The 15,662-nt window shown below is 36.2% G+C and overlaps 1 protein-coding gene across 1 annotated transcript; it reads left to right on the top strand.

Annotated features, from left to right (window-relative positions):
• Positions 1-1,642: 1,642 nt before the first annotated feature.
• LOC124091411 (aldo-keto reductase family 1 member C1) lies at positions 1,643-14,363 on the top strand. Its single transcript, XM_046442436.2, has 9 exons — positions 1,643-1,898; positions 6,379-6,546; positions 7,352-7,468; positions 8,296-8,373; positions 8,759-8,881; positions 11,081-11,190; positions 11,654-11,819; positions 12,812-12,894; positions 14,099-14,363. The coding sequence occupies exons 1-9, from the start codon at positions 1,815-1,817 to the stop codon at positions 14,139-14,141; spliced, it is 972 nt and encodes a 323-aa protein (XP_046298392.1). The 5' UTR covers positions 1,643-1,814; the 3' UTR covers positions 14,142-14,363.
• The last annotated feature ends 1,299 nt before the right edge of the window (positions 14,364-15,662 follow it).

Here is a 15,662-nt window from a genome sequence, read left to right as displayed (position 1 = left end):
TGAGGGTCAAATTTAAAATGTGCTCAACAATCCTCTTAAATCCACTGTGTGTGCTTGCATGTGGGGTAAGATAGTTCATTTTATCAAATACTGTGTGATCAAGAAAGGGCTTGATCTCACAAAATCTAAACCACAAGTAAATAGGATTGTATATAAGGCAGAGCTTTTCAATTTATATAAGAAATGCTTTTTCAAATTCTAAAAGGGGCAAAAAAAGTGCGGGTGATTAAAAAGCATGTAGGAGATCAATGATAATCCCACTATGCAGAAAGAATGACTACTTACAGTTTGTAGTTGTCCTTTTTTATCACGTATCCTTTATGAACATATTATGTTGTGATTATAATATATTAAAACTATTATTTCTCTCTGTAATAATTTTTATTGGTATATATTTATATTTGACTCTTAATTGCTTCAAATATTCTATTTCATCAGTGTATTAAAGTTCATACAACGATTCCAAAACTTATAATGATTTAAGATTCTTGTGGTATTTATCCTTTATGGATAATTTTGAAGAAGAAAATAAATAACACAAAATGTCTTCATTTTGCATCTTACATATGGATTATTTTCTGGTAGTAATCTAACAGGTGAGAGCTATCCTAAACTTCAGCCTCTGGTTACCTAGAGTAAAAAGACTTCCCAAGGCTGTAATCATCTGTCTTCCACCTCGCAGAATGTCACAGTGCATGCAGATGTTACTGCACACTTGTTAGGATTGCAACCTCTTGGGACTTGGTACTCAAATTATGGAAAATATTTTACCAATGAGAAAATTAAGAAGGCTAACTTTTTTATTTTAAACATTTGTTTATTTTTCTGCGACTCAAAAAAATGGTTCATAATAATTTTTTAAAATTCCTTTGTGTTTGTTGAATGACATATGATATATCCATCATTTCTAATAATGTATGACATAAAAGGCTTTGTCATGACAAAAAAACAAAACAACAATAAAATACCCCAGTACAAAAACCAAAGAACATGCAAAAACAACAACAATAATAAAAAAAAAAAAACCCAGGGATGTGAGGTTTCCAGCTTAACAAATGGACAATAAGGATTCAATCTCTTATAATAACTCATGATAATATTGTAAGGGGAAAATTTATTGAAAATAAACACATTTTTATGACTATGTAGTAATCTGCTTGAAATTTTATTCCGTATGAAAAATGTGAATTGGTTCCAGTCCTCCTCTCACATGTAGAATGTTACTTTAACCTCACTCTGCCTGAATAAGTTTGGCTAAATATGAGACAGCAAGTAGATTTGTGTGGGAGTAATTCTGGGTTTGCAGCCAGCAGCTACAAGCCTTCTGAGAAACCACATTCTCAGGGACTGAGGTCAGCATTGCCACAGAACTGAAAGACAAGGGCCTCAGGGCATGATTCCCCCAACTCATAAGGCTCCTTTTCATCAGGACAATGATCTTTCCTGTCTGCCTTCCGCTGCGTAACAATATTTAGAACTTCCTCATAGTGGGGTTACATTAAGATAATTGGCTTCTAGATGTTATATAACCTGTTTGCTTATTAATGATTGGAGAACTGTGCCCTCCATCAACTGTAACCACTTCCACATTAAATGAGCTTGCTGAGGTCTGCCACCTGCCTGCTCTCACCAGCTCCTGGTGTTTGTGTTTTGACTCCACGTGCCCCACACCCTCTGGGACTGAGATAGCTGAGTGACCCACAGCAACAGTTTTGGTTAATCATTAGACAAGCAGCTGGGACTGTGAATTCCATCTACTAACTTCTAAAGGCAGAAGGAGAAGCAGAACCTGCTTAGGCTGACGAGTGACAGCAATGAATTCCAAACATCAGTTTGTGCAGCTCAGTGATGGTCACTTCATTCCTGGACTGGGCTTTGGCACCTATAAACCTCAAGAGGTAACAGAAGGGGGTTGGGTTGAGCGTTCAAACAAACTAGACATATGATGAATGGAATCCAATCTGAGTGGTTAAGTTACTTGCTTCCTGTGTGACTGTGGGGGCTCATGTGCTACTGTTTCTCCAGGCTAGAGCTATACCATGGACAGGAGACAAAATGGTCAGACATTGCTCTGAATCATTGTCTGATGGTGTGGTCACCTATTGAGTATTCTGGGTACTGCTCCACCACATTTTAGTCTATTTACCAACTTGGTAAAATGATGAATGTCAGCAACTGGCTTGCACTGGGATTAATTTCTCTCTTCATTTGTATACTTTGGGAACTTTTTGTGTTGCTAAGAGTACTTGAGAAGCATAAGAATAAATGATGGGAAATACTTCCTTTTCACTATGAGGAAGGTTTCAGTATCTCACAGAAAATGTTGGACCTTGGCTGAGCAGAGTTTTCATGTGCTCTCACATGCAGGAAATTTAGCTGAATGTATAATATAACATCCTGAGAAGTCGAACAGGAACTTAGGAAGTGTATTTGTCATTTTGGGGTCATTGTTCATGTGTGTTGTATTGACAAATTATAATCTAAAGTAGAGCGAGCCAAGTTCACTAGATTGGAACTAATTTTGTACTCTGGACACTTAATTGTGTGATATGAGATTAGTTTCTGAACTTTGAATATAGCATTTTTTCTTCTGCATGACTTAAGGAAAAATCCAGAGACCAACTGTAAGACACGTGAAAGGAACTGGTTACATTGTAGGGTAAAGTGGCATGAAGGAGACCACTAGGACTTCAGCTGTAGTTCACATGCCCTTACACCTGAGAAATAATGGCTAGTATTAGCAGTAAATGGTAGGGCTGAGTATTGCATTCAGTTTGATTTCATGGAAAATGAAAGCTTCTGAAAATTGTCAGATAGAAAACAGCATGTTTGATTTGCCTTTTACTCTTGAACAAATGAACTTTCAAAACATCATCCAAATTTTGTAGATGATGCAATATTTTCCATTTCACTCTTATTTTATCTTCCACAGAGAGTGAGCTTCAAGGGCTAATGCTTATGTGAATAACCCCTTACAAGATGAGTATAATTTCTTCTCTGTGAGTCTATATCCTTAGAACATATATTTTTTTTTCTGGCCAGTGTCTAGTTCTGTCATACAGAGATACAGATGTTGACCAGAGGTGACACAGCATATTGCTGTTTGTTCAAGAGCCTATTATCAACCTGGTCCCTGGTTACCTCTGGAAACTTTGATTCTTCACTTTTTTATAACACACAAGGATTCCTGCTGTCCCTAAGTAATCTAAACAGTGGTGTTTATTTATATATTCTGCAGTCATGTTTATAGTCCTGATGTTCCAGGGCAGTGGCATAGATTGCCAAAAGACCAGAGAAAATACCTGGAGACTGCGTACAAGGCACTAGTGCTTATTGAGGAGTCTTTATGGGGAGGGTCCAGCAGTGACCGGCTGAACCACAGCACCTGCCTTCATACTGCTTTGCTAAGCAGGGCTTCCTCCTCCTCATGACATTTTGTTCTGTGAACCCTGTTTGGATGAGTGACACTTATATTCTCCACAGTACCCTCAGTTCTATCCTAGTTACCACAAACAGAGGGCTTTTAACCCAAGTTTTTTATTTGTTCTTCTTAATTATACATGAAACTAGAGTGGATTTTGAGATATTAATAAAAACATGGAGTATGTCTTATTCTAATTAGAATCCCAGTCTTTTAAATGTACATGATGTGGATATTCTCTGTGGTATATTCATATATGAACATATGAATTTTTTTTTGTATGTGTGTAAGTGTGGTGCTGGTGATGGAACCCAGGGCCTTGTGCATGTGAAGCAAGCACTCTACCAACTGAGCTATATCCCCAGCCTGAACATGTGAGAGTTATGTCAGATTTATTCCACTGTATTTCCTATTCCCATTCCTACCTCCTTCTGTCATTCTTCTTTTTCTATAACTCCAAACTTCTGTTCCTCCCTTCCCTCCCCACTTGCTGTGTGTTAGCATGCACGTATCAGAGAGATGATTCAAACTTTGATTTTTGTGGGACTGCCTTATTTCACTTATCATGATAGTTTCCAGATCCATTCATTGAACTAGTAGATGTCATAAAGTCATTTTGCTTAATGACTGAGTTATATTCCATTGTGTATGTCTTTCACATTTTCATTAACCATTTATTTGTTGAAGTGTACCTAGCTTAGCTATTGTGAATTCCACTGCTCTAAACATTGATGTGGATGCTTCACTGTAGTACGCTGATTTTAACTCCTTCAGATACATACAGAGAAATGGGATAACCCAGTCGAATTGTGGTTCCATTCCTATCATTTTGGAAAATTTCCATACTGTGCTCCAGAATGGTTACATCAATTTGCAATCACCAGCACTGTACAGTGTACCATCTTCTTTACATTCCCCTCACCAACATTTATTGTCATTCTTTTTCTTTTTCTTTTTTGGTACCAGGAATTGAACTCATGAGTACTCAACCAACTGAGCCCAATTCCCACCCCTATTTTTTTGTATTTCATTTACAGACAGGGTCTCCCTGAGTTGCTTAGTGCCTTTCCATTACTGAGGCTGGCTTTGAACTTGCCATCCTCCTGTCTCAGCCTCCTGACTCTGGGTTTATAGTTGTAAGTCACTTCCCCAGCTGTTACTATATTCTTTTTTAAAAAATATTTTTAGTTGTAGATGGACACAATATCTTTATTTATTTATTTTTATGTGGTGCTGAGGATCGAACCCAGGGCCTCACACGTGGGAGGAAAGCGCTCTACCACTGAGCTACAGCCCCCCGCACTGTTACTGTATTCTTTTTTTTAAAGCTTTTAAATCAGCTTTATTGATATATAATTCACAGTTTTCCCATTTAAAGTATATTCTTGATAGTTGCCTTTCTGAATGGAGTCAGTTGAAATCTCAGTGTAGTTTTAATTTGAATTTCTTTAATTTCTAGAGATGTTGAATGTTTTTTTCATATACTTGTTGACTGTTCCTCCTGTTTGAGAGGTGTCTGTTTAATTCCTTTGCTCATTAATTTGTTGGGTTTTACTAACTTTCTTTTCTTGGTGTAAGGTTTTTGATTTCTTTATATATTCTGGAAATTAACGCCTTTTCTACACTGTGGATGACAAAGGTTATCTCCAGTTCTGTAGAACCAAGAATGTTAGGCTGCAGAAGCAATGACATCATCAACATTCACTTCCTTAATTTGCTTATATCACCAACATGCCAAGGAGCAACTGTCCTGGCATACAAGAAAAAAAGCATGTTTTCACAGGTAACATTACCTTGCCCTCATTTCCAATGTGCAGAAGAAAAAGTCAAGGTTCTTAGAGATAATAAATATCTGGGAGAAGAAGTCCAAGCTTGCTCTCATTATTTCATAATTTGGCTAGGATTTTGGGAACAGAAACAGATATTCAGGCAAATAGTTTTTTACCCTTTTCTTTAGGACCATATATATGTATATGTATGAACCATATATATGTATACACACACACACACACACACACACACACATCTATATTTCTTTGAGAGAGTGGAATTGTGTTGTGTCCTAGCATAGAGTGTCAATTTAACCAAAAAAAATCTCTTGATTCTACAGAATTAGAGATAATCTTTACCACCCACAGTGTAGATAAGACATTAATTTCAAGAATATAAAAATAAATCAAAAACTTAATGCCAAGAAAAGAAAGTAAGTAAAACCCAATAAATTAGTGGGGAAAGGAATTAAGCAGACACTTCTCAAACAGGAGGAACAAACAGTCAACAAGTATATGAAAATCTTAGAAAATGAACTCAACATATTTTCTTGTAGGAAATATTTTCCAAGTGGTTCAAAATTCACATTATTAGGAATTTAATATAATTTGTGTATCTTTATTTAGAGATGATTCATAGAACCTTGCATAATATTTTTTCTATAATCAATCTCATGCATTCTTTCCCTGTATTAATTTTCCTTAGTGATTTATCAAATAAATGATAACATGTCTATACCTGTATGCTGGGTTCTGTGAATTCTCCCAGAAACTTAAGGAACTTGAGTCACTCCTAGGGTCCTCTGATGTGAGTGTACTAGGATTTCTGTATCTGAAGGGGCTTGTGGGATGCCAGATTCTTGTACTAACTAGGAAATACCCAAAGTGATTCAGGGACATTACCCCAAATACAGAACTAACACAAGACATGAGCAAAAGTTGAGTTTCAGGAGGTCACTGTTTTGGCCCAAGATATTCAATTTTGTACTTTGGCTATTTCCTTAAGTATTATGTAAGGAAAAATGGGCATTCAAAGTTCAAGGTACTAGCACCTTATCACATAATTAGGTAGTCTGAAGAAAACATTGGGATATAAATTTCCTTCCAGTCTATCAACCTGTCCTCTTTGCTCACTATGAGTTAACTTGTCATAATATGACTCTCAAATACTTTTGGTTGTTACTCTAGGTTCCTAATAGTAAGACAATAGAGGCCACCAAAATAGCTATAGAAGCTGGTTTCCGCCATATTGATTGTGCTTATGCATACCAAGTAGAAGAGGAGGTAGGACTGGCCATTAGAAGCAAGATTGAAGATGGCACTGTGAAGAGAGAAGATATATTTTGTACTTCAAAGGTATTGTGTATACAGTGTAAGAGGCTTATAGAATGCCATATTCTTGTATTAACTAGTGTAAAAATTATTTTAATGTGATATAAAGATGTGAAAATTATGTTGGGTTATCAGTTGTATAAGGTGATTATTTGTACAATGTGTATTTGCATAAAAATACAGTATCAAAACCAGAAAGATTATGAATTACTACTCACAATCTATAAATTTATGACTTTAAAGTTCTTAACTTTTCTGATTCTCCAATCAATGGTATGATTTTGTATTGGTAGTGGAATCAGATAGAATTATGACCAGATTATGGATTCATTATCTTCTGATTGACTTTTTAAATTTTCCTGTTATGCTGAATATCAACTTTACATTCATTATTATCAAAGACCAATTTGTAGTAAATTGTTAACTAAATTGTCTTGTTTATTAAAATGTTAAAAATGTGTTTGCCTTCAGATCTTTAAATAAAAAATGCTAATTCTTATGTGTTGAATAGACGAGATAGTCTAGCTATAGCTTTGTGATCTCTATGAGCCCAATTTTTATCAAATGATGTTATTGTTTGATAAAAATTATATGTCTTCTATAGTTCCTTCCATAGTTCAATTGATTGACTAATAATACCAAAAATATAATCCAGTTTACATGAATAGGTCATATCAGTAGAAATCCAAGACCTGAAGAGATTATCTTCCCTGTGATCAACAGTTTCCAATGAATAGACAAATAAATGTCTCAATATGAAGTTAAACAAATGTTTCAAATACTCATGATATTTTAATCCTGTATAATTTCCTTTCTTTAACATCTGTAGCTTTGGTCCACTTTTCTTCGACCAGAACTTGTCCAATCTTGTTTGGAAAGATCACTGAAAAAACTTCATCTTGATTATGTTGACCTCTACCTTATTCATTTCCCAGTAGCACTGAAGGTAGGCAATTTGCATCATCAAACCTATTTAATTTCAGCCATGACCATCATTATCATTGATGTTTGAATTGAACTTCTGTGATAAATTAATATAAACAATTTATACAAATTATAGAAGTTCTGACTATGGCTAGGTTTATGATTAGAAGGAATCCTCAGAAACGTCTCTGTTTAATAATTCATTATGTCTGCATTGCTAGAAGTTTGCTTCGTTTTTGTCCTAGCCTTTCCCCTGGTGGTACATATAACTTTGAGGTAGTTCAAGTTTCATGGTCATTAGTATATGATAGGGATTCTTCATCTTCTTGCATCAATTCAAACTTGAATTGAAACTTCCATAACCATCTTTGCTACATATACACAACCTTAGATCCACATGTGTCCAGGTAGAAAGAGACCACTCTTTAGCCTGTATCATCACTGAAATCCATCATTGCTGGAGATCAAGCCCATGCAACCAGTGACTTACACAGTGAAAGAGAGACACTTCCCTAGGGGAATATATAGGGACAGGAAAAATAGCATAAGCCAACTAGAAGACCCAATCCTGAGACCTGAGATTACCTTATTTAATTATATATGAGTATATATGTATGTGTGTATAAATATATATGTAAACGTAGAGATAATTTGGTATAAGAGAATATACAAAAATGAGCATCTAAATGTACTTCTTACTCGTTCACATGTAAACATTTTCTAAATAGATGAATATAGAACAATACTCCCTTTATTTCATGGAGGTTTAGTGTTCCATCTCTTAGATATACATTTTAATCCATAAGCATGAATTCTGCAAGATTGTTGTGATGATCACTTCTATTGCAGCCAGGGGAAGAGCTTTATCCACTAGATGAAAATGGAAAAATCATATGTGATTCAGTGGATCTCTGTGCCACATGGGAGGTGAGTGCCTGAAGGAGTGACCTCACAGGAGGCCCACAGGGTGACAATCACGTCATGCTTCTCCTGAAATTGTGGGTCTAGAAATCATGTTTAAAAGAGGTTTAATGTTAGGGTGGTGGGGAGGAACACATTCCATCAGAGAAGGACTGAGGACACCAGCTCCTGCCTCCACGTGCAGTGGTGTCTGATTTCCCAAGGACACAGGAACTCTTTCTCTGGCTCTCAATACCTTGCCCTATTATCTTTACCATTTTTCTATTGTTAATAACCAATTTGTAAGCTTTGTTGTCATTTCTTGACAGTGCTCCTCTTAACAGTTCTATCTTACCTTTATATTGACATAGTCCATTGTACAAATGCCTCTTCCCAACCCCTTCCTCCCAAGGTCATGGAGAAGTGCAAGGACGCAGGATTGGCCAAGTCCATCGGGGTGTCCAACTTTAACCGTAGGCAGCTGGAGATGATCCTGAATAAACCAGGCCTCAAGTATAAGCCTGTCTGCAACCAGGTGAGAGCCCTGAGCCTCTTTACCATCTCTTATTCACTTCCTTGTTTCTGAACTGGTGCCAGGGGTTCATTGGTTCTGTCCCCCAGTTCATTTGCCTTTGTGGAACAGAAGAGTGTAAAATCAGTGCCACTATCTTGGAAGGTGTGGAGGATTCTCAATTGTATCTCTGCTGGTGAAAATGAGGGAAAGATCTTAGTGTTCAGTTTATGGAGACATCAGGTGATGTACAGGTGACCAAGGAGGAGGTTGGTTGTTTATCTGACTTCAGGGTCAAGGTGAACTTCTTGAGCAATGAAGGATGATCAGAGCCTGGATGGGTGAATGTGCTGTGGTGGGAATTGTGTGTAGGAAAGAAGGCCAGTACATAGAAATGGGCAGTGAGCAAGAAAAGACTGAAAATCAGAGAAGATCAGTGGTCAGGTTTTGTGTGGAGATTGGGTACCCTTGTTATCTCCCATTTCAGCATTCTGGACCCACAGGAACACTTAACAGGAAGAGTAAAGTAGAGCTTGTGAAAGTTAATGGACTAGAGGAAGGTACTTGTGTATGGTGATACTGATGGTAGATGAAATCCACATTCAGGAACTATTAGCTTCTTATACAGTTGGCCTTGTGCCTGAGCCCCTCTAAATTTCTTTCTTCCCTGCTTTCAGATATCAAATCAACTGTGTAATCATAGGTACCCTGTGCGTGGTTCTGTGCTCTAATTTAATTTTGAAGACTTTCAGTCATAAAGTAATGGGTCTCTGATTGGAACACAGCTCATAAAATTTATAAATACATATATATATATATATATATATATATATGTATAATATATATATATATATATATATATATAAAATACTCTCTATGTATATGAATGTACACATATGTATATGAATGTATATTTAGAGAAAGATCAGTATAAATTTCTAATATAAATCATGAAAATTGAATATATTTTAGAATTATTGTTACCCAAGTTTTTTAATCAGGAAAATTTTCAAACATACAAAAAAATTGAGAGCATAATACCAGACATCCATATTTTTCACCCTGTATCTAAGATTGTTCACTTTGGGATCACTATGAAATGTTGATTTATGTGGGTATATCTGCATACTTCTCTTTAATATTTTGCTGAATCTCTTCAAAGTGCATTGTAGACTGGATATTCACTTTTAGAGAGCTCAGAGAACATCTCCTAGGAACCAAGATGATCTCTCATATACCTTATTTTGAATACTATATCCAATACTAAGTTTCTCACATGATCTAAACCCAGTCTATGTTCAAGTTTCTCATTGCTTTTCTGAAATAGCTTTTATAGCTTTTCCCATTTTCCCAGATGTGACTTGGATTCACATGTTACTTTCTGTCATGTTTGTTAAGCTCTTTTAACACAGAATATTTGCCCAGTGCTTTTCCACATGACACTTTCCAGGGCTTTTTTTTCCCCAAACTGTCTTATTATGTCAGCTAACTTGCTATACATTCCCATTTTCAGTCAGTTAGGAGGTAGACTTGAATCCCTTCTTATAGATCAAGGGTCTGCCAAAGAGCCAAGGCAGACAGAGTGGTCCACAGTTACTGGGTTTTGCATCACACTAGAACAACACCAGACATGTTACTCAGAGCAACAGGCATGGGGTGATTAGGAAGCAAAAAGGTGAGACTCCCAAGATGTGCATGCTATCCCTCTCCTCTCTGTGAAGAGCGAATCTTCACAGAGAGGAGAGGGATGGCATGCACATCTTGCTTTCCAGTTTTGTTGGGTGTACCATGGAAGTTTTTAGAGTTATGCCCAGGTTCACCTCTGACAGTAGGGTTTCATCAGATTTACAAGTCTCCATTGTCACTGCCCTGTATAGGGGAGATGTTCAAGTCAGAGTCACTTTGTCCCACACTGACTGGTTCAAATTGGAACTTGTTATTACAGATTATGTTAGGGGGAATTATTCTAAGCTCCCTGAGTTCTAGAATCTGGTTTTATTGCTTTTGATGAACAAATTCACCAAAATGCCACTTATAAAATACCCACAAATGTCTTTCAAAACTGTCCTCATGAGTCTTTGTACAAATTCTTGATTGATGACACAGTTTGAAATCCAACTTTCATTTTTTTAAAAAAATTCAGCTTCTTTTTATTGGCATTTTGTTTTCATAGTAGCATTAGCATTGAGTAGAATGAGATACCTTCTATCTTGTCCACTGCAGGTAGAATGTCATGTTTATCACAACCAGAGGAAACTGCTGGACTTCTGCAAATCCAAAGACATTGTTCTGATTGCTTATAGTGCTCTGGGAACTCAACGAGAAAAACGATGGTAATGAGAACATCAGGGAGTTTACCTCAAATGCCATTGTTGATGAACTATTTATAGTCCTAAGCCTCAGATTTCAAAAGGTCACTCTCACTGACATTGGGAGAGGGGAGAATTTACATTTCTGGGAAGATCCCATAAGACACTGGTGGTGCTGGTACAGGGACTGCTTTTGAGGATCCCTGTTTAGAGTGGTCCAAAGAGACCTGAGTGTGTTTTGCAAGTAGGTGCAGTGGTGCTTGGTGTAATCCCAGGGACTTGGAATGCTGAGGCAGGAAGACTGCAACCTTGAAGCTAGCCTCAGAAACTCAGTGAGACGCTATCTCAAAATAAAAATAAAAAAGAACTAGGCTTATGGCTCTGTGGTAGAAAGCCTTTGGGTTCCATCCCCAGTAAACACATCATCCCCTAAAGAGAAATACATGACTTGGCTTTAGGGCTTCAGCATCTCTGTGTTTCCTTCCAGGGTTGACCAGAGCTCTCCAGTTCTCTTGGATGATCCCGTTATTGGTGCCTTGGCAAAAAAGCACAAGCGATCCCCAGCCCTGATTGCCCTCCGCTACCAGCTGCAGCGTGGGGTTGTGGTTCTGGCCCAGAGTTTGAAGGAAAATGAAATAAAAGAGAACATTCAGGTAGAGAGGAGGGCTGGGAGAATATGGTTTCTTACACAGTATGCTTCACATGTGTGCTTCTTTGAAATTTGTAAGGATGTTATTGGGGTCAGTCAATAAATATTAATAAATATTAAAGATTATACTCCATGATTGTGATATGAGTTTCCCAATGTTTAGCTAGTCTTTAAATATACTGCAGTAAACTGATCCATGAAGATATTTGTATAAATTCTGATAGGTTTATTCATACAGGAATGACAATTTTGATGATATTTAAATAACATCCATTTTCATTTTGAGACTTTCCAAATGTACAGAGAAGTTCAAAGAAGGATGCAGAGAATGCTATTTATCTAATTCCTCAATTGTTAAACAATCAACATTTTACTCTTTTACCATTTCTTAAGGCAATTACCAAGATTTAAGTACCCATATGTTTAAGTTTGTTAGCAATTCATGAAAACTGTTTCTATATTTTAAATGACTCAAATTTAGACAAGGTGATTATTGGAACTAGATTCTTTGCATTTTGAAGAGGATATAATTAATACTTTAACAATTCCTGACTTAAAAATGTTGAAGAAAATCATTATCAGAGTTTTCACTCTCCACTTATAGGACCTAGAAATCAGACTGTATCCTTGAAAATTATTAAATTATCTTATGTATTTCAAATTGTTGCCTCTAGATTTCTCTGGGTCTTTTCAATGCATGACACTGTAATCTTGGAGTAACATTAGTTTATTTTTCTATACCTTCTTTTTGAGGTTTGTATTTGTCTGTAGTTGTATTTGTCTGTAGTTCCCACACAATATATGTCAGAAGTGATTTTTTTTTTAAATTTCACCAGATGTTTATTCATCATAACTATGTTTTTCTTGATGTGTTTAATAACTTTTGGAAACTTCTCACATATTTTAAATATTTCAGCAACAATATGATTTCATTGAATTTCCAGGATTGGAAATATGCAGTCTACATAGGCTAAAAATTCTCTACTTGTGTGATAGGTTTTTGATTTTGCGTTGACCGAAGAAGACATGAAAGTCCTAGATGGCCTGAACAGAAATTTTCGATATGTTACCTTTCATCTGTAAGTAACTTTGATAGACATGTGGCCTTTGTTTGTTTATTTTCAAGTCTTTCCCTCCTTTTTAGTGCAGTTTCGATCAGAACCCAGACAGTGCAGTTGTTTGTCCAAAGGCTTCCTTTGAGCCTGTTGGGAGGACATTTGGTTTTGAATTAAAAACTATAGGTGTCTCAATGCAGAGGATAAAGTAGTTTTTGAGAAGAGAGAATCAAAAGAAGGGAAGAGTGTGCAGAAAAATACCCTGTTGAAGAGAATTGATAATCACCAGAAATCTTTACTCTTTTTGGATGCTTTATGGTAATAGAATCTGGCATTGAACATACATTAAAAGTGAGGATAAACAAGTAATATATGTCCCTTCTGTCAGAATTTTACTTCATAATAGTAATAAATGAGATGATGTTTGAAAGGGGATTAGACAATCCATGATTACATGTGCTTAAACACTGGAAGGTATAATATTATCATTACTAATATTTTTGTTAATATTGATATAAGTAAATGATGAAGTAGGAACATAATGTCGAGAGACAGTGGTAAGAAATTGGCAATTCCTGATACTTATTAAATATTTCCAGAAGTAAAGGTTTTGTGTTGTATTGTTACTAAAGGATAGAGATCTTAATAATATATGGTGAGCTCCTGGGATTTGCAGGTCTATCTTATAAACAACCTTCTTTCCACATCTGAATCTAGCACCATGCCATGTGTGATGTGTGGTGAGAAAATAATTAATGATTTAGTGAAATGGAAGAGAGATGGGTAGCTATATACTGTACACCTAAAATGTTTTCTGTATTGGTCAATATCTGAACTTGTCCTTATTCTAAACATGGCAGAAATGTATGCATCATCCTCCACAAAGTAAGTAAATAAATGTGGTACGGTTTCTGCTTTCACTAAGAATTTGAAATAAGAAAGGAGTTTTTGATTTGCTAGATTGACCAATAGAGCTAAGGAAGATGAATATGAGTCAATTCTTATCTCTGTGAGTTCTTTGTGTTCCATTCTCAGCAAGGGAATAGAATTTGAACAATTTAGTTATAACTAAAATACCATTTCCTATATGGCAATGTTTATCAAAGTAGAAAGGGCAAATTCTACAACCACTCAGGAAATATAATGGAGCTCAGTAGGTATCACTTCTTTACTCCTGTAGAAATGGAGTCACCGAGTTTATGTTATATATTTTTCTTTCTCATTTTAGTATGGTGGACGATCCGAATTATCCATTTGCTGATGAATATTAACATGGACACTTTTGTCATAACGTCGACTAGTAACCTCACTTTGATTGTGAGGCAGGAGTTAGCTCAGATGGTCCTGATTGACACATCACTTCTGTTGTTAATCCATAATTCTTAGCAACTCATATTCTGCCAAAGCAAAGTTCACCAGTCCAATAAAGAAAGCACTAATTTTCCAGCAATTTTTGAAATAAAAAAATAAAGTTGTTTACCTTAAGACTCTTACCTTCCACTGTCTCTATTACATTTATGTTTTGTTTCAATTTGACTCATGAACAAAAACTAACGTGGCTACCAGACTGTAAGCACAGGTTGGTTGTGCTAATATATTTCTGGGTGAGAATAGGGGTTCTCAGGCTCTAGGGAAGTAGCAATTAATGTTTATTAGTCAATGATTCTCTAGCCCATGGAGTAACAAGAAAATATTTTGCATATAGATTATGGTTTTTAGTCAACAAGGTGAAGCACACATGGCAAGGACAAGCAGCAAGCCAAGGGCTCCCTTCCTGCAGCTCAAGGACCAGAGCTCCTGGAATCTGAGGAATGAGGTTTTCCTTCCAGGTGGTTGTCAAAGAGATGAGAGGAGATTTGGCCTTTTCTGAGCACAAAGGGTCAGATGTGTGAGGTTTGAAAAGGGCAGAGTTGAGTACTTCTCTGCTTGGGAAATATGTTTGGAAGAAAAAAATTCTTTTTGGTGCATTATAATGAGACATGACAGCAGGATTCATAATGCCAAATTTATGCATGCTCATAACATGGATCAAGCTCATTCCTGAATAGCTTCCTTGTCCTCCTCCTTCTCATCTACTTGCTCTACATTCCTGATCTTTCTTCTATTATTGTCATTTTAATGAATGTAATATACGTACATGTAATCTATGAGAATGATTTGATTTATTGATTTACTGTGGTATGTTTGTACATGAAAATAGCATAATAAGTAGATTTCATTCCACAGTTACCTCCCCATGTCTTTCTTTTTCTTTCCCTTCTTCCTCTTTATTCCCTTCCTCTACTCTGCCAGGCTTCCTTCTACCAAATATTCTTTTCATAATTTTATTCTGCAGACAAAAAGGAACTTTTGGCATGTTTTATCCAATGCTATAGCTGGAGTCATGATTAGTATTAAAAAGAAAAAAACTGAAACAACCTTAATTACAGTATGTTTGAAAATATTCATGTCAATTAGGATGCATTTATAGAAAGGAAATCTGTAAATCACTTGGAAATTTAGAATATAGAGTGATGTCAGAAAATGTTGGACTAGAAAAGCTCCAGTTTCTCCCATGGAAACTTCAAGAAACCATTGGAGTGTGGTGAATTAACACAATATAAGATTTGTAAACAATCAGTTGTCTAAAGCACCAATGAAAGCATGCAATGAAGAAAAATGGGATTCCAAGTAGACAATTTCAGGGTGTTTTTACCCACCATTGCCAAAGCTGCCTTGCACAGTGTGGTCTTGTGCTGTGGGTGGTGTCAACAGAGCTATCAATTTCCTTCCTCAAAGCAAGGTAAGTGCAC

The sequence above is a fragment of the Marmota monax genome, unplaced genomic scaffold, assembly GCF_021218885.2.
Source record: "Marmota monax isolate L192 unplaced genomic scaffold, Marmota_monax_Labrador192_F-V1.1 WCK01_AAM20220418_F8-fsc00273, whole genome shotgun sequence".
Lineage (NCBI taxonomy): Eukaryota > Metazoa > Chordata > Mammalia > Rodentia > Sciuridae > Marmota > Marmota monax.
This window is presented reverse-complemented; position numbering and strand designations above follow the sequence as displayed.

What these genes read in the sequence shown, in the direction of transcription:
- LOC124091411 (XM_046442436.2), top strand. Translation starts at nt 1,815, where the DNA reads ATGAATTCCAAACATCAGTTTGTGCAGCTCAGTGATGGTCACTTCATT. An exon ending in ATATATTTTGTACTTCAAAG is followed by an intron (nt 6,547 to 7,351) that starts GTATTGTGTATA and finishes TAACATCTGTAG; the next exon opens with CTTTGGTCCACTTTTCTTCG. An exon ending in AAATAAAAGAGAACATTCAG is followed by an intron (nt 11,820 to 12,811) that starts GTAGAGAGGAGG and finishes CTTGTGTGATAG; the next exon opens with GTTTTTGATTTTGCGTTGAC.